Source organism: Vollenhovia emeryi, unplaced genomic scaffold (assembly GCF_000949405.1).
Source record: "Vollenhovia emeryi isolate VEMERY1.0 unplaced genomic scaffold, V.emery_V1.0 DF939121.1, whole genome shotgun sequence".
In the NCBI taxonomy this organism is placed as follows: Eukaryota; Metazoa; Arthropoda; class Insecta; order Hymenoptera; family Formicidae; genus Vollenhovia; species Vollenhovia emeryi.
In genome coordinates this window covers 3,200,480-3,225,458 of record NW_011967245.1, presented here as the reverse complement: position 1 = coordinate 3,225,458, position 24,979 = coordinate 3,200,480, and the positions used below count along the sequence as shown (strand labels likewise).

Below are 24,979 nucleotides of genomic sequence, written 5' to 3'. Positions count from 1 at the left end.
CGATCTCCGAGGTAAAGAAACTCTGCATTAATTATTTACAACTTATCTCTTAATTCTACTTAGTTGAAAATGAATTACGATAAAGTTGTGCTCGATCTCCGAGGTAGAGAAACTCTACATTAATTATTTAAAACTTATCTCTTCATTTAATTTACTTAGTACCGAACAATGATACTAGATAATTTAGTATCTAAAATTAATTTTAAAGTTAGCCCATGATGTTGATTGACGATTTACGTGAAATGATTCTCACACGGTCTTTGTTTTTACCAGGTGAGCGTGAATTAGTGCAAAAGAAGACTTTCCAGAAATGGGTCAACTCCCACTTAGTCCGATGTTCGTGCCGAATCGGCGATCTATACGTCGATCTGCGAGACGGCAAGATGCTGATAAGGCTGTTGGAGATCTTGTCGGGTGAGCGTTTACCGCGCCCGACCAAGGGCAAGATGCGCATCCACTGCCTGGAAAACGTGGAGAAGGCGCTGCAGTTTTTGCGCGAGCAGAGGGTACACCTGGAGAACATGGGATCCCACGACATCGTCGACGGAAACCCGCGTCTGAGCCTCGGTCTCATCTGGACGATAATTCTACGCTTCCAGATTCAGGACATCACGATTGAGGAGACCGACAATCAGGAGACCAAGTCCGCCAAGGACGCGTTATTATTATGGTGTCAGATGAAAACCGCGGGCTATCACAACGTGAACGTGAGAAACTTTACGACGTCGTGGCGGGACGGTCTGGCGTTCAACGCGATCATACACAAGCACCGTCCGGATCTGATCCAGTTCGACAAGCTTTCCAAGTCAAACGCGATCTACAATCTCAACAATGCCTTCAACGTCGCGGAGGACAAGCTCGGTCTCACGAAGCTGCTGGATGCCGAGGACATCTTCGTCGATCATCCGGATGAAAAGTCCATCATAACGTACGTCGTCACGTATTATCACTATTTCTCCAAGATGAAACAAGAAACCGTGCAAGGTAAAAGGATCGGCAAAGTGGTCGGTATCGCGATGGAGAACGATCGTATGATACACGAATACGAGAGTCTCACCAGCGATCTCCTGCGCTGGATCGAAGCCACGATAGAGGCGCTCGGCGATCGTAGGTTCGCGAATTCTCTGGTAGGCGTCCAGTCGCAGCTTTCGCAATTCTCGAATTATCGCACGGTAGAGAAACCGCCCAAGTTTGTGGAAAAAGGTAATCTCGAGGTGCTACTGTTCACTTTACAATCGAAGATGCGCGCAAACAACCAGAAGCCCTATACGCCCAAAGAGGGCAAAATGATATCCGACATCAATAAGGCATGGGAGAGATTGGAGAAGGCTGAACACGAACGGGAATTGGCCCTGCGCGAGGAACTGATTCGGCAAGAGAAGTTGGAGCAGTTAGCAGCCAGATTTAACCGTAAGGCCAGCATGCGCGAGACATGGTTGTCGGAGAATCAGCGATTGGTGTCGCAGGATAACTTCGGTTTCGATCTCGCCGCCGTGGAAGCCGCCGCGAAGAAGCACGAGGCTATAGAGACTGATATCTTCGCCTACGAGGAACGTGTGCAGGCCGTCATGGCGGTCTCGCAGGAGCTCGAGGCGGAGAACTATCACGACATCGAACGTATCAACGCTCGCAAGGACAACGTGCTGCGACTATGGAACTATCTTCTGGAATTGTTGCGCGCCAGGCGCATGCGGCTGGAACTCTCCTTGCAGCTGCAGCAGAACTTCCAGGAAATGTTATACATATTAGACAGCATGGAGGAGATCAAGTTGCGACTGTTGACGGATGATTATGGCAAACATCTGATGGGCGTGGAAGATCTGTTGCAAAAGCACTCTCTCGTCGAAGCAGATATCAATGTGCTCGGCGAAAGAGTGAAGGCCGTCGTTCAGCAGAGCCAGAGATTCCTAGAGCATGGAGAAGGCTATCGACCGTGCGATCCGGCCATCATCGTCGAGCGCGTGCAACAACTGGAGAACGCGTACGCCGAGTTGGTGCGGTTAGCGATCGAGCGTCGTACCAGGCTCGAGGAATCTCGGAAACTCTGGCAGTTCTACTGGGATATGGCTGATGAGGAGAACTGGATAAAGGAGAAGGAACAGATCGTATCCACGGGCGACATCGGTCATGATTTGACCACCATCAACCTGCTGCTGTCCAAGCACAAAGCGCTGGAGAACGAGATACAGTCGCACGAACCGCAGCTGATGTCTGTTGCGGCGGTCGGCGACGAGCTAGTCCGGCAGCAACACTTCGGTTCCGATCGTATTCAGGAGAGACTTCAGGAGATTCTTGCTATGTGGAATCATTTGCTGGATCTGGCGGCTTTCAGGAGAAAGAGACTCGTAGAAGCGGTCGACTATCATCAGCTTTTCGCAGACGCGGATGACATAGACATCTGGATGTTGGATACTTTGCGACTCGTCTCGTCGGAGGACGTCGGCAGAGACGAGGCAAATGTGCAGTCGTTGTTGAAGAAGCACAAAGATGTAACGGACGAGCTTAAGAACTACGCCACGACTATCGACCAACTTCACCAACAGGCGTCCACGTTGGGCGAGCATGACGCCAAGTCGCCGGAGGTCCTGGAGAGACTGACTTCAATTGATAACAGGTACAAGGAGCTCCTCGAGCTGGCCAAGTTGCGTAAGCAGAGACTGCTGGATGCGTTATCGTTGTACAAGGTATTCAGCGAGACCGACGGAGTCGAACAATGGATCGGCGAGAAGAACAGGATGCTGGATACGATGGTGCCCGCCAAGGATATCGAGGACGTCGAGATCATGAAACACCGCTACAACGGCTTCGAGAAAGAGATGAACGCGAACGCATCCCGCGTCGCCGTGGTTAATCAACTGGCCAGGCAGTTGCTGCACGTTGAACATCCGAACTCGGAACAGATAATCGCGCGACAAAACGAGCTGAACCAGAAGTGGGCCGAGCTGCGCGAGAAGGCGGAGGGCAAGCGCGAGGAATTGAACTCCGCACATGGCGTGCAGACGTTCCACATCGAATGTCGCGAGACCGTGTCCTGGATCGAGGACAAAAAGCGAATTCTGCAGCAGACCGACAGTCTGGAGATGGATTTGACCGGCGTGATGACGCTGCAGCGCAGACTGAGCGGCATGGAACGCGATTTGGCGGCCATTCAGGCCAAATTGGACGCCCTGGAGAAGGAGGCGGAGATTATACAGAAGGAACATCCGGAAGAGGCAGCGGTGATACGCGAGAGAATCACGCAGATCCACCTGATTTGGGAGCAGCTGACGCAGATGCTGAAGGAGCGCGACGCCAAGCTCGAGGAGGCCGGAGATCTGCATCGATTCCTGCGCGACCTCGATCACTTCCAGACGTGGCTCACGAAAACGCAGACCGACGTTGCCAGCGAGGACACGCCGACCAGTCTCTCCGATGCCGAGAAGCTGCTTACGCAGCATCAGAACATAAAGGAGGAGATCGACAATTACACCGACGATTACCAGAAGATGATGGAGTACGGCGAGCGGTTGACAACGGAGGCCGGCGACGGTGACACCCAGTACATGTTCCTGCGCGAGAGACTGAACGCGCTAAAGATGGGCTGGGAAGAGTTGCATCAGATGTGGGTGAATCGTCAGAACTTGTTGTCCAACTCCTTGAATCTACAGGTGTTCGATCGGGACGCGCGTCAAGCGGAGGTGCTTCTGTCGCAGCAGGAACACATTCTTGCCAAGGACGAGACGCCGGCGAACTTCGAACAAGCGGAACACATGATCAAGCGACACGAGGCCTTCATGACCACCATGGACGCCAACGACGAGAAAATCAATTCGGTCGTGCAGTTCGCCGGACGTTTAGTCGACGAGGGACATTTCGCGGCCGATAAGGTGAAGAAGAAGGCCGAGAACATCAATGAGCGTCGGCGAATCAATCGCGAGAAGGCCAATCTACTTATGGAGAAACTCAAGGATCAGCTCCAGTTGCAGATGTTCCTGCAAGATTGCGAGGAACTCGGCGAATGGGTGCAGGAGAAACATATCACTGCTCAAGACGAGACGTACCGGAGCGCGAAGACTATTCACAGCAAGTGGACTCGTCACCAGGCGTTCGAGGCAGAGATCGCCAGCAACAAAGACCGCCTGCAGCAGTTGCAGCAAGCCGCGAACGAATTGATTCAACAGAAGCCGGATCTGGCCGAGATTATCAAACCGAAGGTGACCGAATTGGCTGAACAATTCGTCGAGCTGGAGACCACGACTCACGATAAGGGCGAGCGATTGTTCGACTCGAACCGCGAGGTGTTGATACATCAGACCTGTGACGATATCGATTCCTGGATGAACGAACTGGAGAAGCAGATAGAGAGCACCGATACCGGTTCCGATCTGGCATCCGTGAATATACTGATGCAGAAGCAACAGATGATCGAGACTCAAATGGCGGTGAAAGCGAAACAAGTTACCGAGTTGGATAAACAGGCGGAACATTTGCAACGCACAGTGCCCGATGATAAAATGGAGGAGATCAAGTTTAAGAAGGAGAAAGTCGCTCAGAGGTTCGCACAGCTCAAGGAGCCGCTCATCGATCGTCAACGGCATCTCGAGAAGAAGAAAGAGGCCTTCCAATTCCGACGCGACGTCGAGGATGAGAAGTTGTGGATCGCAGAGAAGATGCCTCAGGCAACTAGCTCCGAGTATGGAAACTCACTGTTCAATGTTCACATGCTGAAGAAGAAGAATCAGTCATTGCGCACCGAAATCGAGAATCACGAGCCCAGGATCAATTTGGTATGCAACAACGGGCAAAAGTTGATTGACGAGAGACACGAGGACAGCCCCGAGTTCCAGAAACTGATATCTGAGTTGACGGAGAAGTGGCGCGAGCTGAAGGATGCGGTTGACGATAGAAACAAACATCTGCTGCAAAACGAGAAAGCGCAGCAGTACTTCTTCGACGCTACCGAGGCCGAGTCATGGATGAGCGAACAGGAGCTGTACATGATGGTCGAGGATCGCGGTAAGGACGAGATATCTGCTCAGAATCTGATGAAGAAGCACGAGTCGCTTGAACACGCGGTGGAGGATTACGCGGAGACGATTCGTCAACTGGGCGAGACCGCTAGGCAGCTAATAAACGATCAGCATCCGTTGGCCGACCAGATCGCCGTGAAACAGTCTCAGGTGGACAAGTTGTACGCCGGTCTGAAGGATCTGGCGGGTGAGCGACGCGCCAAGCTGGACGAGGCGCTCCAGTTGTTCATGCTGAACCGAGAGGTCGACGATCTCGAGCAATGGATCCAGGAGAGAGAATTGGTTGCCGGTAGTCATGAGTTGGGTCAGGATTACGATCACGTGACGCTGCTGTGGGAGAGATTCAAGGAGTTCGCGCGCGACACCGAGGCGATCGGTTCCGAGCGAGTGGAGGCCGTGAACGGCATCGCCGACTCGCTTATCGCCACCGGGCATTCCGACGCGGCGACGATCGCTGAGTGGAAGGACGGATTGAATGAGGTTTGGCAGGACCTGCTCGAACTGATCGAGACGCGCACGCAGATGCTGGTGGCCAGTCGCGAGCTGCACAAATTCTTCCACGACTGCAAGGACGTTCTCGGCAGAATCCTGGAGAAACAGAACGCCATGTCCGACGAATTGGGTCGCGACGCCGGCTCGGTGTCCGCTCTCCAGCGTAAGCACGGCAACTTTATTCAGGACCTGTCCACGTTGCAGAACCAGGTGACGCAGATCGAGGAGGAGTCCGCCAAGCTTCAGGCGAGCTACGCGGGCGACAAGGCGCGGGAGATCACGAATCGCGAGGCCGAGGTCGTGGCAGCGTGGAACAACTTGCAATCGTTGTGCGAGGGTAGACGAGCGAAATTGGAGGACACCGGCGATCTCTTCCGATTCTTCAATATGGTCAGGACCTTGATGATCTGGATGGACGACGTGGTGCGCCAGATGAACACGTCCGAGAAGCCGCGCGACGTCGCTGGCGTCGAATTGCTGATGAACAACCATCAGAGCTTGAAGGCGGAGATCGACGCCAGGGAGGATAATCTAATGGCGTGCATTAATCTCGGAAAAGATCTATTAGCTAGGAATCATTACGCCAGCGTGCAGATAAAGGAGAAACTAGCGGCGTTGACCGATCACAGGAATGCACTGTTACACCGGTGGGAGGAACGTTGGGAGAACCTGCAGCTCAGTAAGTTGCACTTATTCGAATTTACGATCTTACATGTATGATGTATTGTACTTACTCATACTCGCTTGTGTTTGCTGCAGTTTTGGAAGTTTACCAATTTGCCCGAGACGCGGCGGTTGCTGAAGCCTGGTTAATCGCTCAAGAGCCATATCTTATGAGTCAGGAGCTTGGTGTAAGTAGTTACATTGCAGACACGAATTTACAATATCGAGTCCTCTTTGAAAAATTTACGAATTTCTTCCACAGCATACTATCGACGAAGTTGAGAATTTAATCAAGAAACACGAGGCTTTCGAAAAATCAGCAGCTGCACAAGAAGAAAGGTTTAGTGCCTTGCACCGACTTACTACTGTAAGTAGTTCCATGAAAAATACGTTACTGAGTAACATTGTAATGGAAGAGCTCGTAAAACATTGAAATACTTTTTACTGTGTACATTTTTTTCAACAAGACACATATTTTTTTTACTTGTGTCACGAGTGTACAGGAATAAGTAATTTTTGTTTTCTTAAATACAGTTCGAATTGAAAGAACTAAAACGACGAGAACAGGAGAGAGAGGAGGAAGAAAGACGCAAGAAGGAGGAGGTGGCAGCGGCGGAGGCCGCACGTTTGGCCAAAGCGACGCCTGTTACTAGTCCGGACGAACCACCTAGCGAAAGGTAGATATCCTGTCGCAGTCTATGCCGCGATGTTATATAATGTATCGTGAATGAATTTTCTTTCTTACAGAGCTGAAACTGACGGGGCAACAAGCGGAGAACGCGGTGACGACGAGGGACACGGTAATATAATTACACATAATGGATATGTTTTGGGTTTTACTAATCGAAACTGTGACAACTTCTTCTCGGTACTTACCGCATTTTCTAATTCTGTCTACGGTTTTGCATTCTGTTTGAAGACGCTGATATAGAATAACTGATATATAACACATGCACATTATTTAGAGTATAATGTCGAGTGCTTTCTCTTAATAGAATTGTATTCTCGTGTTGTATTTTCATTGACTTGGCGTAGTAATGATTGCGATTGGTAGTAATTGTGTACCGAAAGAGAGGAAAAAGCGGATGAAAATTAACATTTTATTCCTTCATGACTAACAGCTCGCGATGCAGCGAGAAATCTTGCTTTTGAACGTAAAATTCAACTCTGACGACATAGTATTATGAATACGGTTTGTCTGGATAAGCATGTGACATACGCTAACAGCACGTTTATTTTTGCCTCCTCCCGCCCACGCCGAAACTTACTCCGATCCGTATCAAATCCGTCGTCCACGTCATCTCTCATTTTACCCATCCGAAATGCACCCTAATGCGGCACGGAATGCACGAACCACAGCAGCACATCGCAAGGCTTCCACACGTACACCACAGCCTCAAGACAAATCCAAGGAAGGTGAGTGTGTTACGCGGCAGGTGTGAAACTTGTCAAAGCGTGAGAATAGGCAAACATCTTTCTGATTCCTTCGCAACTCTCTTTCGAAACTGTAGTCTCGAGTGGATCATATCATGTGTACAGGTTCTCCTAACTTCACAAACTGGTGGTGGTTGGACAAATCAGGTCTTCGTGGCAGTACTAACGACAGTTTTTCTCTTCAGATTTCACGTTAGCGTTAAGTCACATACGTCGCAATAATCTTACATCTTTCAGCATACTCGTAGCCACGTCGCACCTATCGCTCTCGTCCGCATAAATCACTACTAGCTTCTATTGACTTTTTCTCTAGCAGGTGATGGCCCGTTATTCTACCCGAGATGTTCCCTTCTGTCGTCTAGACGCCGGTCATTTCACGAGAGAACGATTTATCGAGCATTTCAAATATCTGGCACGCACGTGTGTGAAAGCGCATATGTAACAACTCGATACGACGAAATGTCGAACGAAATTCTAATTGTAATCGCAATTTTCGGTCATACTAATCTGTCGCAAGTCATTTCATTCGCCTGGTAGGTACACGTTTAGTCAACTATACTACACTTCATTCTCATCTATCGCACAATTACGTTGAAACATAATGCCTTGTTGGAAGGTAAGCACATTCACGTAATCGTCTCGTTCGTCATTCTAGACCTATAGAAGCACGAAATTTGGGTACTGTCATTTGTACGCGTGTTGTATAGAACTCGCTCGAATATTCGGACGGTCATACCACCCTGGAGAGATCATTGAACTTGTGATTAACGTCGAGTTACACGCTTTTGTGCTATTAGTCGCAACGATTCGAGCTGCAGTTGGTATAACCGTGACGAATATATGCAACGTATTTAACAAAACGATGTATTATCCAAGTAAATACATAGCATGATTTTGTGATTGGTGTGGCGTAGTGCATGCACAAAGACCTAGACAGCTGTCTTTCCGGGAGGGAGGTGGGACCTCGCCTGTCACGCCGACATCGGTGAAACCTCCGCCGCATGGTGCCCGCACGCCGACAAGTAAGTGTTCGCAGATACTTGGGGTCTCGAGCTGTGTCGAAAGGTCACATTTATTAATATTTCTCGCCGCATAGCCGTCACGGTATCACCGTGAGCGATTGTTCGAGATCGATCCAAGTCTTGAACGATCGTTCACTTTGAATTAATGAAAGATTACATTCATGGAGCCGAGGAGTTCCGGGTGGAAATGCAGTTCGCGCATGAAAATCAATTCTGAGGTCAAATCGTGCTGAAGTACTCCGGGTTTTCTTCGAAGGAGTTCTTCGACGGCAACGGCCCGTAAGAACACACACTGCCATACTTATCCACGAAGCAACAGGCCTTGACGACCCGCAACACCTCGTCCACCGATCGCGGTAGATCGTCGTCGTTTATCGTCACGTGGCGTACAGTCTGCTGTCGATCTACAATGAACAGGGCTCTGTACGCGTACCCTTGCTTCTCGTTCAACACACCGTAGTCCCGCGTTATCTGATGACTCTTGTCTGAGAGCAGCGGGATCTTCATCTCGCCCAAGCCTCCCTGCTTCCGTGGGGTCGTCACCCACGTGAAGTGCGAGAATTTCGAGTCCGTTGAGATCGCTACCACCTCCGAGCCTGGTGGAAAACGCGAGAGTCGATTAGCACTAGTGAAACATAAGCGGAAACATTGTCAAAAGTAACACGGGGATAAAGAACAACGTAATTCAGTATGAGACAATTAAGTCCATCTTCTGCGTTTAACGAATCTTTTTTTTTTCTATAAGCATCCTTCGACTTTGTTGCTGTGAATCGTGTTCGTAGAGTCATCGACATCGGTAAAACGGGGAGGAAAGATGTAACTTCGTACCAAGAGCTCGGAATTCGGCGATGCGGTCGCTAAATTGGATAAGTTCGGTCGGGCACACGAACGAGAAGTCGCACGGGTAGAAGAGAAGCACCAGGTATTTCCCCACGAAATTCTGCGACGACAGCTCCTGCATCTTCAGATCGATTATCGCGACGGCGGACCAGGGTGGCGCGGGTCGCGACACCGCTGGTATTAATTGCACCAGCGGCGAGCGCGGCGTCTCTGACCTTTCTGCACAACAAGAGCTCATCCCTAGCGCGTTATTTTTTTACCCTCGACACGAGCCGGTACGGCAATCCCTCAAGACCGGACATTGCGTATTCCGTGTCTCCTCGTCGCACATCGTCGCGGATGCACGCGAAACTTTTTACGATCGACTTGACTGTTTCGTTCGTCGTCAGACTTCACCGTTCAAGACTCGAGAGGTGTCGCGTCGTCGAAAGTAAATGGTAATTTTATCAGCCAGTGGCAAGGATTGCGTTTGGAAAGACGAGCACGCGTTGATTTCTCTTTTAGGAAAAACTTTTGAAATCTTCAAATTAATAAATCAATTTAATATTAAATAATTTAATATATTTAGAAGAGATTTACATTAATATAAATGTATGTACATACACGGAGAGAATTTTCTCTTAAAATTTATACTGAAAATCGTGCAATCGTGGGACAACATGGCAGTTCGAAGAATTTTATGAGAGTTTTTGGGAATTTTACCATACATTTTACTAGTAAAATGTGATGTATAGTAAATTGAAATTTTACTAGTAAGTAGTGAGTAAGTAGTAAGTAAGTAAGAAATTTTAATGATAAATTATACATTTTACCAGTAAAATGTATAGTAAAATTTCAATTTACATTATTTATACATCTCATTTTGCTAGTAAGATGTACAGTAAAATTTCAAGAAACTTTCATAAAGTTCTTTAAAATGCCATGTTGTCTCACGATCGCATGATTTCCAGGATAAATGTTGAGAGAAAATTCTCCATGTATATATGTTGTTAGTATAATGTAATAAACGCGAAATGTTCCTCCTATTCACACACAGTTCGACGTGAGCGTGCATTTGCTCAGTTGGCATCTTACGCATGAGCATGCTGCATGCGCGTATCCTCGTATACTCTGTAGTTTAGAAAGCATGGGAAAAAAAAAGAGTAACGCGTAACACGTGTGGCTGTGAGGACTATTAGCGGCAAATTGTTTACCTGATACAAATCTCTGCTACGAGCTAGGGTACAAAGTAGGTAAGCTAATCAACGTTATGTGTGTTGCGTACGTTGTAAAGCTCCGAAAGGAAGTGGCTCCGAGGCTGCGAGGCGTAAGGAACGGAGTCGCAGCAAGTCGCCGTTCAGGAGCTTCCGCTGGAGAAAGTCCGCTAAGTCGCCGAGTTTAGATCGCAGTGGCGTGAGTGATGATGAGCACAGTATTCCCGGTAAGTGAATGAGAAAAAGAGACTCACACGGTCGATACACTTACAATAATTACACTTACGGTACACGTTCGTTGGACACGGCAAATATTCTTTTTTTTTCCTTTTTTTACACACCTTTGTCACCCAGTCGCTCGCGATTGGACACTCTAATTTTGCTTTATATACGTACGTTTGCAGCGCAAGGTATGAAAACGGGTGGACCAGCTTGGCGTCTGACAGTAAATGACGTTACCGCTCGGGAATATAATGTTTGCTAGTGTGGTTTTAACTCGCGGGATTGTAAATTACTATCGAAATGTTATTCAGGTGGAACCTGGCATCTAATCTCTTTACTAATCATGTTTCGATCACATATAGGTTTTTAACAATCGTTTCATCATTTCCCGTGCATTCGAGAAGGCAGCTGCAACGATTGTATGTTGTATCGTGGGAAGACACTTTCTCGAAGCTAAATTATATCATGTCGTTTATGCATTACGCTTAACAAATAAGGGAATGAGTAATCGGGGGCTTGTTTTCGTTCCAAGTGTCGTTACAAGCATAAATATGCGTATGTATGTTGGCTCGCTGGGAGGTTCAAGTCGTTAAGGAAATACAAAAGAACAATGGGGATTCGGTACGAATGTATAGAATTCTTGTAACTGGGCGGTGCATTTCATTGAATGCGTATTCCGATTAAAATAATATTCATTGATTATTTGCAGCTTTAACGTCCGTTCGAGGCAAGGGACGCGCAGGCTGGCGTTCTTCTCTCGTATAAATAATTCACAATGCATCCGAAATGTCTTTGCAAACTGCTAGTATCGATGGTAAAAACTCGTTAACTCTTCCAGAGCCACGAAGTCCGAGCGACGATGAGTTCGAGGGCCCGTTGCAGCGGAAGCACGAGTGGGAAAGCACGACGAAGAAAGCGTCCAATCGCTCCTGGGACAAGGTGTACATGGTCATACGCGGGCAGAGCTTATGTGTATATAAAGATCAGAAGTCGTACAAAGCTTCGCCCGATCAACCGTACAAGGGAGAGGCTCCTCTTGACTTACGAGGCGCGACTATTACCGTAGCGAGTGATTACACTAAGAAGAAACATGTCTTCCGAGTCAAGTCAGTGCTCGATATTTTGTATTTGTGCGCGTTCCGCGACGTGGATGTGAACTGTTGTTTTTCCTCTTACAGGTCGCAAAGCGGATCCGACTTCCTGTTCCAGGCCAAAGATGATACCGAGATGAACGATTGGGTGTCCGCGTTAAATCAAGCGGCACAGGGAACATCGGGTGCAAGCACATCCAGGGCTCACACCTTGCCAGCCCCGACACAAGCCGAAACTAAGCGGCGTAGTTTCTTCACTCTCAAGAAAAAGTAAGTGTTGACTGGGAAATTTTGCTATTGTAATATCGTACGCGAGAATTTTAAGATAATTATGGATACTCTAACTGAGCGGAAGAGTTTTAAGTGAAACCGAAGAAATTGTGTAAAGAGATTTAATGTTGACAAATAAAGTATTCTCTCTTACGTCGTAATAAAATTCTAAATCTACAATCGATAATCTGACAAAATTGTTGCGAATACTTATATTACAAATTGTATGAATTATTAAGTTTTGCAGCGTTTCGAGTCAAGACGTGTGTTCTTGTATATAAGGTGCCTGTTATTTTGTTATCTTGCTTCACGTCCTTTCGAACACGTCCCGATGAAATTGATAGAGAATATTCTGTTAGCAATAAAACAAAGAAATACGCGTTCATCATCTTCCATCACTTTACTTCCCTTTAACAACACTCCTCGTATTCCATGTCGCAACACTAATTTTTCTTCTCTCGAAATCATCTTTCTTGATTTCCACTTGGGCTTCTCAGTTTGAAATATTATTTTAATTAATCATTGGACGATACGATGGCCAATGTTTCATTTGGCTGTCGTAGAGAACATTATTCATCGTCATTATCATTCACGAGTGACGGACGATCATCTCGTAGAGTTTAAGCCAATGAATCGAGAAGATACGCGCCCTCACTCCACATCATACGAAATCCATTCGTCGTTCCTATTCGCATTCGATCATGTTGCATTTATCATATTTTAGAAAAGCCAAAAAGTAGAAAGCGAAACCAATGAACGTATGAAACAGTACACAATTGGAACAACATTTAGAAATGCGGTGAGTCGCACACACAATCCTCTCTAGACCATTCTACCGTCGTACACTATTGCACGATTATAATTCGATCATCATTCCAATTGTTTTTCTTTTTTTATTTGGTCTTTCGTTATGATTAGCTTCTGGAAAATACAACGGGAATGTTCTTCCAATTGTGAATGCGGAATGAATTACGTAAATCACGAATTCTCTGAAACGAGAGGGTTTGGATGTGTGTAGAGCTTTCTGTGTTTCGCCACCGAGTATCTAACCGACAAATATCGCAGCAAAGTGCTCGAGCGATACGCTACAGGAATAATACAGCTGGAGAGATGTAAATTTCTGCGTACTGAGAAAGAAAAAGAGTGTTTTAACAAGTATTTCTTTTGCGACGGTCATGGGTTGTAAAGCAAATATTCGTCAATTCCAAAAATATATATATATGTTTTCGATAAATGTCGTATGGTTAACTTAAATATATACATTTGGAATACTGCCGACTAAATATATTTAGTCGTATACGTCTTTTTTTTTCTCAGCGCAGAGAGTCTACGATTTTAATAAGATTCTCGTGCGGTAACGACGAATATGTGAAACGCAATTATTCTCTACACCACATCGTTCGACATCTACGTAAATAGGTGCTTTTTAATACGCATATATATATCTATCCGCTTTTATTTTGAATACTTTTTTTATTTCGCATAAGATAGTGTGTTATGTAGATACTCAGATTATTGTGTATCATTGTCAAATTCTATATTGTAGCTATATTGTAGCTATGTTCAATCACCCGCTTCTGATATCGTCATTTATTCTTCACGCTTTTCCTGCTATCAGAATATTCCCAGGAACTTTTATCGTAGAGGTAATCCGATCGTCCGGCGCGTCTACTTTCAGACGCATGCGAGACGCATATTATGCAATATGTGGCTCCTTAAAGACGGAATACTTGCTATTTTTTACATATAATAGTTATAAGTGACATATAATTGTTTACGATGCGTTGAAATTATTATATCGTAGTGTCTTTTTTGTGTAATATATGTATTCCATAAATGATAATAGTGTATAAATGCAAAGCTGCAATAATTAACAAGTAGGACAAGTATAACGAACTTCCTTTACGTGGTTTGAGCGATGATTTGTTGCCAATTATTGTGACTTATCTTAATTTAAATTTTGCTAATATGAAACCTCACTTGAACGCAACTCATTAAACACCTTGAGAAATTGTAAAGCGCATTTTAATGATTTAGGATTTTGGTTTCCTATATAGTATATCCTTTCTCTTGTAACCTCGCCGTCGTATACATATGATTACTAAATTGTGAGACAAGAGCAGTAATTGGAAGTGACAATTATTGGTTGTCCTGATGAAATAATTATCACCTTTTACGTTTACTAATTTTCAGCTAAACTGGAGCAGTGAAGTACGGTGTAAAGCCGCTCGTAATGCGTCTGCACAACATCGTGTTTATGAGAAATGTTTCGTCGCTCTACATGGTTAAAGCAACGCTAATATAAAATTAGAAGACATGGCCATGGTGTTATGAAATGAATTGAAGGACGGATTGAACGGGTCTTTGAAAACGCCTACTTTCGAAGAACGGAGATATTTAACGGTTATATGTTGACCTTTGCAAGCGTAGGCTATTGAAAGTCTAATTAAATTTAGTTCTTCAATAAATTTTTGGACACTTTGCAATACTGCTAGTTGAAGAACAAGCGACATTTTCGATGTCCCACGTTAGCGTGATCAGACTTTTGACACGGGATTTAATTCTATTTACATTTTGCGTATGTATTGTCACGCATTAAAATGCACCATCATTTTCTTGTCACGGAAACGACGAAACGAATGATGTCTTCTTCGTGGTACAAAGTATTTTATAAGTTGCTGCGATGTTTTTATACTTCAGCAATCATTTTTAAGAACGTTATACGATAGAAGACGAGCGCGATCTTGTTGAGTCCGCAAAGAATGTGGTTTGGAGGAGATATATCTTAGTCATGACTTACGATAATTTTTATAATTATTCTTACACGATGAGTTCAGAATTTTAACTTGTTTTTCAATGCATTTTATTGCATTTCACGCGAGTTCTCGTGTTACAGAGCAGATATAGTCTCCGACGATGCTGAGAGGAGAGCGAGAACGATTCCAGCCGCGTTGATCGCTTAGGATATATCGCTTTCATTATCATATTATCGCACCGCAGTATTTTACTTCTTACTTGACTTCTTTTCCTGCAAACGTGTCTGTTTGCGTTCGGATGACTGCCATATATTTTAAGAGCCACACTAACTTGGGACATAACATTATATAAACTAGCTTTTAACAAATTGTTAAATATGCAGCGCCCTAAGGGAATATCGCATTGAAGAATTATAAAGAAAATGTAATAACTAACAAGAGAGAGAAAGAGAGAGAGTTTCCCCCATCTCCTGTCCCCGACCCCCTTACACGATCCCGTATATCACACAAATTTGCAGAATTGCAAGAGTATTTAAAAATCTCCGGACTCGCGCGCGCAAATGATACAGTTTGTATTAAGTGAGGGCTTACGGTAAATTATTATAGCCGTGTTATATCATTGTTGCGAATCACTTGTGTCTCACTTGATTCCGACTCGACGTTTGGCGTGACACGCGGACTATATACATTGCTCTTTTGCAATTGTTAACTTTTTTTTTTAGATATTTATCATGTTTATTTTGTTTTCTCTTTCTGCCTAGAGTATAAAGATCGGATTCTAGGAGCTCCTGCGCTTCGGAAAAATTTTTTTTAGCTTGGCACACTTTAGAGGAACCGTAATGGTTTTTGGTAACGCGCGAGAGGAAATGTTACGTTTTACTCGTTTCTCAACTCGATGCGACTCGATCAATCAATCGATCCGGTGTGTACTTTGTCTCTTCGAAATGTAATCTACAATAATCACCTCAATTCTGTGACTCACGTCAGATATTTCGGATATTTAAGTTCGTATAGAAATTGCATTGTCAGAGCTAAGCTTATTACGAGACTTGTATATACGGAGCTATATACACGCGTACACACAAAATACATACACACATACATACGTACATTATGTCCGCGAGAATAATTCTAATCAAAACGATCGTACACCCGCTTTTATAATTTCGTGCATGTGCATTTAGCGAAGAACATTGAATTGAATATCAGAGTCGCATTGCTAAGCAAACACAACATTTGGTATGTCATAGCTATGTGTTTTATATATAAATATATCTATAAATATATAAATACAGAACGATGAAGAGCATTAAATTATAAGAAAAATAAAAATTATTATAATAGATAATATATATATATATATATAAAATAATTGTCGAATTTTTGACATGATTCTTTTCGTTTTAAAACGATCTTCCCCGTGCATTTACAATAAGGAAAACGCCCATCTGGGCGGCGTTCTCGAGATACATTATCAGCGATTATCAGCGATTATCAGCGATTATCAGCAAGATTAAATAAAGACTCCTTCGAGCATTCACCCGACGGGGTCGCTTTAATACGAAAAGAAGTTGCAATATGCATCATTAAATACTCGCATAAATTAAACGTTTGGTTGTACATTTCAGATTGTTATCTCCTCGATACGTTAGAACGCATTTGCGGCGCAGTATCTTTCTCTAGCGAAAAGAAAAAGTACTCCGTTTCCTTTATACCTACAACGCTACGCCGTATACTTCTATTGGCTCTATCGATATCCCGTCTTCGCTTGTGTAAAACGGATTTGATATCTCTCGCTTCATTCCTATCATTGTCATCGTGCGAGACGCGAGAATGTAATTGTACGCGCCGATTACTTTACCCTCAAACTTCGTTAAGGCCAACGTGTAATTTTTTAATGTGCCTTTTTACAGCTTCGTTGAGAAATAAAATGCGATCAAGTATCAAGCGATGATTGGTGCCAGACCGTAGCGAGAAAACTTGACAGGCACGAGCGAACGCTCGTGAATCGGCGAAGTGAGACTCGCGCGGCGAGTCGTCTCTCGACCCGTTCTCCTTCCGATTCGTTCTATTTATCGCGAGCCGACCGTTTTTAAACCATAGTCCGGATGAGGCGAACGGGCGCGAACGAGCAATTCGTTTCAATAGCGATTCGTCATTGTACAAATAGCAATTTGTTCCTCGCGCTCGAAGGCAGCTTTGCTCGTTCGCGTTCGTTCGCGCTCGCGCTCGCTCGACCTGGATCGCCGCTGTTCGCGCGAGCGGTTCGCCAAGTATACGCGATTACAATAGCCGTGCGACAACGGCGCGTGACAACTGCGACAAAGTTGCGTTTGCGAAATTGGTCCGCGTCGAGTGTCGAGGGAGCACGTGTCGGCATGTGACAGCGCGAACGCAGCACGCGGCGTCTATTTTCAACGGTATCGATTTCCGCGCGACGTGCGAAGCCGAGGAGGGCTTAAAAAAAAAATCACTACGCCTCACGATAACTCTCGCCCCAGTTACGTCGCGAATTATCGAATTATCGGGGATGAATGCGCCCGGCGAAACGATTCTCCGCGCGCGTGTCTCCGAGCGGATGGTGGAATCCGTCGATTTATCACTGTGCACACGAGAGGGAACGCGAGTTTTATAGATTCTTACGAGAAAAGAGAGAGAAAAAAACAAAGAGACTGACAGAACGTAATCGTCCGTGGGCGCAACAAAGCCCGTCCGCTTCTCGCTTCCTCCACCTTAATTGTCTCTCTCGGGGTGAGCAAGGTAAGATATCGGTCCCCGGAAGGACGCGCTCCGCGAGGAAATCATTTCAGAGGGGAGATCGGTCTTCGTTTCGAAAACACGCTCTCTGTAGCATTTTGATGCGACTGGACGAAAGATTCTTGTTGCCGGCGACAACCGTGACAAAGGTCACAACGGATGCGGAATTGGTGCAGGAGCATACGCTCGGGCTATGAAGGCGATCAGAGCAATAAGCCGATACGCACACGATATGCAAATATACATATGATAGAAATAATTCGGTAATACGCTTTAGTCACGTTGAATGTTTCGACCCAGTGCTTGGGATCCTCTTCAGTAATGGCAGATCGGAGAGTCGGACTTTAAATATCGCTATTCGCAAAGTCGGGCAGGAGACAAAATTACTCGCGTTGCAGTCGGAGTTTACATTGTCGTTATATCAATAAAGATGAATCCACTAAGTAAACGGTTGAGCGTTATTACTATTTTAGTAGTAATCACTTTTTCGCAAACGTTTCGGCTGCTTGTAAGACGAGCTGTTTATAAAAGCTGCCAGACTGCAAGGCTGACTTGCAATTCCCTTCGAATTTCAGGACAAGAGTCCTGTTTGTAGCATTACGGCGTAATGTGAAAAGAAATGGAGGAAGGTCCTCTATATTATGAGGTAGGATTCTAATATGAGATTGCAGGCTTTCAACGTCGGAAATTCAATGAAAAATCTTTTATCGCAACGGTTACACGATCTAACAACCAATTTTCCTCTAAACAGGTTTCACTCCAAGGGCAATAAATTCATGATGGAGCCAACAGATGATGCCTGTTAATTTAGAGGACACTCCGCTCTCTCGTATTAGGAGCCTATCTCATAATAGGGTACTTTCCTCTGCTAAAGAATCGGAATACGCACGTTATCATATACGCTCGTCTGGCGGAACAACGACATAGACCCAAAGTTTTCTAGAAAGTGGATTTTAGTGAGTCATTAAAATGTTGTAGTATTATTTTTTAATGCGATTTGAATGTAATGAATGAGGAATAAGAATATCTAGTTATATATTAGCTCCTCAGTGCATCGAATTCGCACTATTCTTTTGCAAGCAACTCGCAAAAATTATTGTTGAGTTGTATCATTGTAGCAAATGAGCGACTTATGAAATATATATCGAAACACACACAAGGAAATGCACATAAAAAATAGAAACGCATCAGATTTCTATCACGTGAATCATGTAAGCTTATCTCGTGACGTTCTTCACAGTTTTTAGGACAAAAAGTTTTTTAAATGAACTCTTGCAAAATGAGAGATAAATAGCAAGATTATATTTTTGCATTTTTGTTCTCTCGTGTTATGACTATCGGTATTCAATCAGCTATTATATCGCATCGACGAGCGTTAAGTCGCGTACTACTCAACGTCCACGTTGCGGAAGTGATTAGCGTGTGAATTGCCAAGTCAATTATTTTAATTGCACCGATACACCCTGCGCTCCGAATACGAAAAGCGACACACTTGCATATGAATCTTGAACATCTTTGGTATTTTCGCAACTATCGCACATTCTGAAGGAATTACTCTTTGCGGTGCCGCAACGTATCGGAGTGCAATTGAGATTTTATAGATTTTAAACTTTAATCAAATCCGAAGTAGACATTTCCATCAATTAATAGAAAGTGTATTTATAGGCAATTCGATAGCATTAAATTTTTGGGGGATTTATTTAAATTTAATTCATTCTCACGTTTTGAGTGAATGTGCCAATTATGATTAGATAACAATCAGTTATAATTATTATCGTGCAATATTTACATTAATTCCAAGACCAATATCGGCTTTACGTTGGACAATCCCAGATAGCACACATAGTTCTATGAATATCCTTCTGGAGTGCAAATATTCTTAATTTCAGAATATTCCAATCGAATATTCTATAAATAGATTATTACAATTAGAAATCGCATATTCATAACAAAGAAGAACGTTTTTAGAACATTCGTCGAGAATAACTTTGGAACATTCGTTCAGAATAACTTTTTAATATTCATTGAGTTTATGTATTGCACATTGTTCATTGTGTAATACATTTATCTTATGCAAAAGGCAGTGAAACCTGTGATCATACCATATATAACCGACACGCTATATACGATAGATTATCCTATTCGCATTCGAAAAAGATTTATAGTAGTGCCGGTCGGATGTTCCACGAACATGAGATAAATATATAAGAATGACCCATGGAACGTTCCAAGTATTCTTGAAGAATATTCTTAAACTGTTCATAGGAGTGTCTTGTGCTGTCTGGGATATCGGCCAGTGCATTTCTAATATAGCCAACTTTGGACCAACGCACTGTGCTACTAGGGCAATTATCTAACATGTATATCTGTGACCTCTTGCGGATAGACAGCTCTTAACACAATATTACTCACACGTGTGGTATTCTTTTTACACCCATCTCTTAAGAGAGAGTAAGAAAGATATTAAAGAAGATTAAATCAAGGCCAATAAGGATGCTGATGTCCGTACGACAATACAATTATACTTTTTATGTGCTTTTAATACATACCAATTGAATTTCCTGTGCATTTCAATCGCTCCTCAGTTGAAACTAATTTCGGCCTTTATTAAGGCCCTCCGTGAGAATAAGTCGAGTGGAACAAGGAGGAAGAGTAAAGTTTGAAAGGGGAAAAGGGAAGGGTAGTTTTATTGAGAATATTGTGGGAAAATCTTGCATATGTAGTTGCAAAAATATATGTATGAAGTACACGCTTTCTTGTATAATTTCTGTTCGTGTATCTATATAAAATAATAAAAAGAACAATTGAAAAGCAATTAGGAAAATAACGTTGCATCGTTGTTTTACAAAAAGTAAAATTGCAATTAAATTGCACAGTATTCCACGTATCGTCATATAAAATCATGGTTTATATACGGCTATTACATTGGTATGTAATTTTATATAGGCAATTTTTTCTCACACTTCACTTTTTGGTAAAAAGAAAACAAATGCGAAACTTATTCCTTCAATTATTATATTAAATCGCACGTTCAAAAAATCCAGTCGCTTCGAAAGCGAAATGCTTCGGCGTCTCCTTTACGGAGTTGCTATATTTCTACATGTGGGTTCAACAAACGGTTGCACGATTCGATCTGTACGCGTCCTATATTTCTAAATGAATTGGATCTTGTTACAAAATTGTTACAAATTAAAGTAGTCGCTCCGCGCACGTTGGTCCGCGCGGGCAGAATCCTCGGGCTATTTGTCAGGCTGGTCGTACGATTCCAGAATAAGCCACGTACAATATCTCCGTAATCCAATACGCGGCCATATCTCGATGTTCGTAACAAGTTTAACGATCTTTTTACGTCCGAAGGTGAAAAGTCAACGGCCCTGATTTCACTCGAGCGTCGATTAGTCAATGCCGCTAAACGAGTCGCGAGTCGACTCCGGATGCGATATGTCAGATATCCGAGATAGATCTCGTTGAGGTTTCAACGCTCTACACGGTCGCGGCTCGGATGAAAATTTGGCCTTCGGCCCGGCATCCGAAAATGCCGGGCCGCGCCGCGTGTCTCTACGCGCCAACAATGTACACAGCGAGGGACAGAATAGTTGCGGCACCTTTTTTTTTCTTAAATAAGTTCAGGAACTCGAGAAATAGATCGAAAACGCCCAAAGTGGTTTCGGAATGGCCGCCGAGTAGAATGTCCCTTGGACAAGAAAATTTGGAGACGCGATCCTCAGTCTAAACTACGTTCCTAAACTTATTTAAAAAAAAAAGAGGTGTCGCAACCGTTCGGCCCATCGCTGTACGTATGTACGTTCCAACTAGGAAATAAAGTGCGCGGGAGGGAGAGGGAGCGAATGTCATTATCTAATATACTTTTATTGTTGCATCTGCGCGCCGCCATTAAAAGCGCTCGCACCCTCGACCCGTCGCGCGTCCTTGCCGCCGGGAAATTTCCTCGGTCTCACTCCTCGGTCCTTCCGCGTTATCGATCGCGGGGGATCCGATAATTTCGGCGCACCCTTCTGTCGTGTGACTCATAAAAAGGGGGAGGAGTCGGAGGAATCGACGATACGCGCGCGAGGACTCATTAGAAAATTCATGGTAAATTGAGACGCTAAATCGCATCTGTCGGGTGGCCTCAGTTTTCACTTCGCGTCCGAGTAATTAGGGTCGGTGCAAGTTTATATTTATCTGCGTAAAATCGCGCTGTTAGACGCGTGGTCGCGTTTCATTGCGCGGCGAATGGAATTACTCGCTCTTTTCTGTCTCAATTGCATTTTCGCAGGTGACTCATCGCGTGGCTCGCGCAAATCCAAACAGGGTACAGCGGACCCATACAGCAGCTTTCAGAAACATTTCAGAAACATTGCAACATTGCAATGTAATATTGCAGAGATGATTCAGAGACATTCAATTGTAATATTTCGCCGTCAATGTTTCAGTAACCTTGTAGAAATATTATAAAGTTTGCACAATTTATTGTAACGTATTAGAATATTGTTTAGATTTTTTAAATTTATATTATTTCTCATATATTCCAAACGCAGCCTAATAACACGTATAGCAACGCCACCTATAATAGTCTCATGATTTCCGATATTACCGGCCCTAGTAGCACAGTGCATTGAACAAACATTGGTTAAACATTGGCCCAATATTTGGTTGTGTTGGGCCAACGTTTAGCCAATGCACTGTGCTACTAGGGGGTGTCGGTCTTCTTCGTCCATGTTCAACGTGTATCTTCGCCTCTGAACGGCACATATACAGGAAATTTAAAACGAACTTTCCGAACAACCTGTTAAAATCTTAAGTATCCTGTGTATTTATATAAATAACGCATAATGAAATCAATATTATAAATACATTGCACCGTGCCATTACTGCAATGTTACATTGTAATATGCCTGAGGGAGGACATTTCAATGTTGCTTCAAGCTTGCAACAACGTTGCTGAAACATTTCGCAATCTCCATGCAATGTCACAATGTTAGCGAAAGGTGTATGCAATGTTTCTGCACCCATAGACAAAAATTTCCGGATCCAGTGCTATTACACTTCAATGTATCACAAAATAGGATCGATAGCGCCGATCGTATTGATTATAGAGAAAGGAGTATTTTAATCTTAAGTGAAAAATTCTAAAATCTAGAATAAAATGATAGCAGAGAGAAACCTGAGAGCGGCCAGGCCAGCGTTTTACTTGACACCGTTTCGGGAGACTGTTTTGTGCGCTCTTACGCCCATTTTTACTATTTCATTACGCATTTTCGGACTATTCCGATAAAATTTCCACTTGGTGCATGTCTGTGCATCCTGACATCTGATTTATAAAATTTACCCTGTCTACGTGAGAAAAGTTGATGTAAATATCGTGCAGATAATTTATGTTAATGTAATTTTGAATTTCGCAGCACAATCCTGAGAAACAGGCGTGGCATGAATCGCGCACAAAGTGGAGACTTTATCGGCAGTGTCGGAAGATGCGTAGCAAAATAGTTCCAAAAGTAAAAATGGGCGCAAAGGCGCGCGAAACAGTCTCTTGAAGCGGCATCAAGTAAAACGCCCGGCGTGGTCGCTCTCAGGTTTCTCTCCGACGATAGTACGTATCGTCTTATGTTTAATATCGTGGTGTCAACTACGTACGTTAATTGTAAGGCGGAGGGAAAATTTATTCTGAACGCAAGAATATACAAACTTACATTTATGTAAGTTACTCTTTTCTCAATGTATGGTAAGTCAATATTTTTTAATTCGATAGAGGAAAAAAATAATTATTGATTTTATTTTGATGTTTCATTTTTGTGCCAAACGAGGCTGCGAGAAATATAAATGCGTCGAGAGTATTTTTGTCTCGGAAATCCTTTCTGAGGGTGTGGAATAGATACGGGACCCGCGTAGCGCGTTTATCTTCGTGCGGGAACCCCCACCACTGCGATCAGCAGTCCATTCAATATGTCGACGATTTCCATCAATGCGGGTTAACTTTAATCTCGATTTAACTCGCTTCTTATCTCCATCCATTTCCTGAAAACCGGACGAAGATAAAAAGTAAATTAAGTTAACCTGTATTGCGAGAAATGGGCATAAATGTTAAACGCGTAAACGGGTATCTCAATCAATGCGGATTAACTTCGGTGAAGCTTGCGTCAGATCTTGTACTCAGGACCGTCTCAAGACCATCTTTAGATACTCCGTGGCCGATGGAATGTTCCATACGTCTGCGGATAAATTCAAGACGGTCCTGAACGTGAGAAATCCGAATACCGGCCTGACAGTATCGGAAAAAGATCGGCGAGCAAACTACACCGAGTCGATCGACGTTTGTCTACTCCCAGGTTAATTGACTTTTTAGTCCCAGTCTACAATAGATGATTTAAGCCCTAAGCTTTAAGAAATTGGCCAATCACGGTCAAGTATGAGTAGAATGCGCGACTGTGATTAGTCAATTTCTTAAGGCTTAGGGCTTAAATCTCTATTGTAGACTGGGACTTATCGTCTCGCGGAGTAAAGTCGGTCTACATTGGCTGTGTTCTCCAGAAGTTAGCGCTTAATAAGCGCTTTATGCTGATTGGATAGATCTAGAAGAATAGCTCTATTTCAGCACAGATCTGAAAGTATAATCCAATGAACGCAAAGCGCTTAGCATGCGCTAACTTCTGCTGGACACAGGCATTGGTTCGCGTCGTCGGAACAGACTCGTGGCGCAATTCGCGCTGATTCGCGCGCGCGCCGACCAGTAGCGCGTCTGGCGCGCGCGCATAGTTCGCGGCCGCAGAGCATTAAATACAGTCGGTCCCGCGGCGAGCGGAGTCAGTCTTGGGCAAGATGGCCGGTCGGTCGAGTGCAGCCCTCTACTACTATTTCGCGCTGATCCTCCATCTGGTCCTGCTGACGGAGTGCAATTACGGCGTGCGCTACGGTGACAGGGCGAGTCGGCTGCACGTCGCGGAGTACGACGATCCGCGGTACCGGAAGCCGCTCGTTATCGACAGGCGGAGCGCGGACCCGGAGGACGATGAGGAAACGCTGTTCAACCGTGCGCGCCGAGACGCGCCGTTGCCGGAGCATCCGCACAATAACCCAAACATCACGGCGAAGGTACGCGAATCCTAACCGCTCGATCGCCCGAAGGTCACCGCCGTCAGTCGCCGCCGTTGCGTCGCAGTTCGACGCGTTCGCGGCGACGGCGCCGACGTCCCCGCGGTTGTTTTCCGCCCGTTTTCGGCGGGCAAGGGC

The 24,979-nt window shown here is 44.4% G+C and overlaps 3 protein-coding genes across 8 annotated transcripts in view; 2 read left to right on the top strand and 1 right to left on the bottom strand.

The window, feature by feature from the left end:
* The window catches only part of LOC105570257 (spectrin beta chain), a 43,923-nt gene extending 25,726 nt beyond the window's left edge, over positions 1–18,197 (top strand). Inside the window, exons 3-13 of one of the 6 annotated variants that reach the window (XM_012027334.1) lie at positions 274–6,180; positions 6,261–6,352; positions 6,427–6,531; positions 6,699–6,841; positions 6,912–6,964; positions 7,527–7,580; positions 8,513–8,620; positions 10,734–10,880; positions 11,714–11,981; positions 12,054–12,236; positions 14,430–18,197. In XM_012027334.1, coding sequence (XP_011882724.1) covers positions 274–6,180; positions 6,261–6,352; positions 6,427–6,531; positions 6,699–6,841; positions 6,912–6,964; positions 7,527–7,580; positions 8,513–8,620; positions 10,734–10,880; positions 11,714–11,981; positions 12,054–12,236; positions 14,430–14,433 — 7,064 coding nt within the window. In that variant the 3' untranslated portion in view covers positions 14,434–18,197. Of the gene's footprint in view, positions 1–273; positions 6,181–6,260; positions 6,353–6,426; positions 6,532–6,698; positions 6,842–6,911; positions 6,965–7,523; positions 7,581–8,512; positions 8,621–10,733; positions 10,881–11,713; positions 11,982–12,053; positions 12,237–14,429 lie in introns of all 6 variants that reach the window. The other 5 variants (XM_012027333.1, XM_012027335.1, XM_012027336.1 and 2 more) reach the window with 5 other exon arrangements.
* Positions 8,650–10,046, bottom strand: LOC105570256 (peroxiredoxin-2-like). The gene is made up of 2 exons (XM_012027332.1): positions 9,449–10,046; positions 8,650–9,216 (listed from the first exon to the last, which is right to left on the bottom strand). Exons 1-2 carry the CDS (start codon positions 9,696–9,698, stop codon positions 8,840–8,842), a joined length of 627 nt encoding a protein of 208 aa, XP_011882722.1. The 5' UTR covers positions 9,699–10,046; the 3' UTR covers positions 8,650–8,839.
* A 6,190-nt stretch (positions 18,198–24,387) lies between the features above and the next one.
* The window catches only part of LOC105570255 (sortilin-related receptor-like), a 15,826-nt gene continuing 15,234 nt past the window's right edge, over positions 24,388–24,979 (top strand). The window contains exon 1 of the mRNA XM_012027331.1: positions 24,388–24,841. Coding sequence (XP_011882721.1) covers positions 24,569–24,841 — 273 coding nt within the window. The 5' untranslated portion in view covers positions 24,388–24,568. The remainder of the gene's footprint in view (positions 24,842–24,979) is intronic.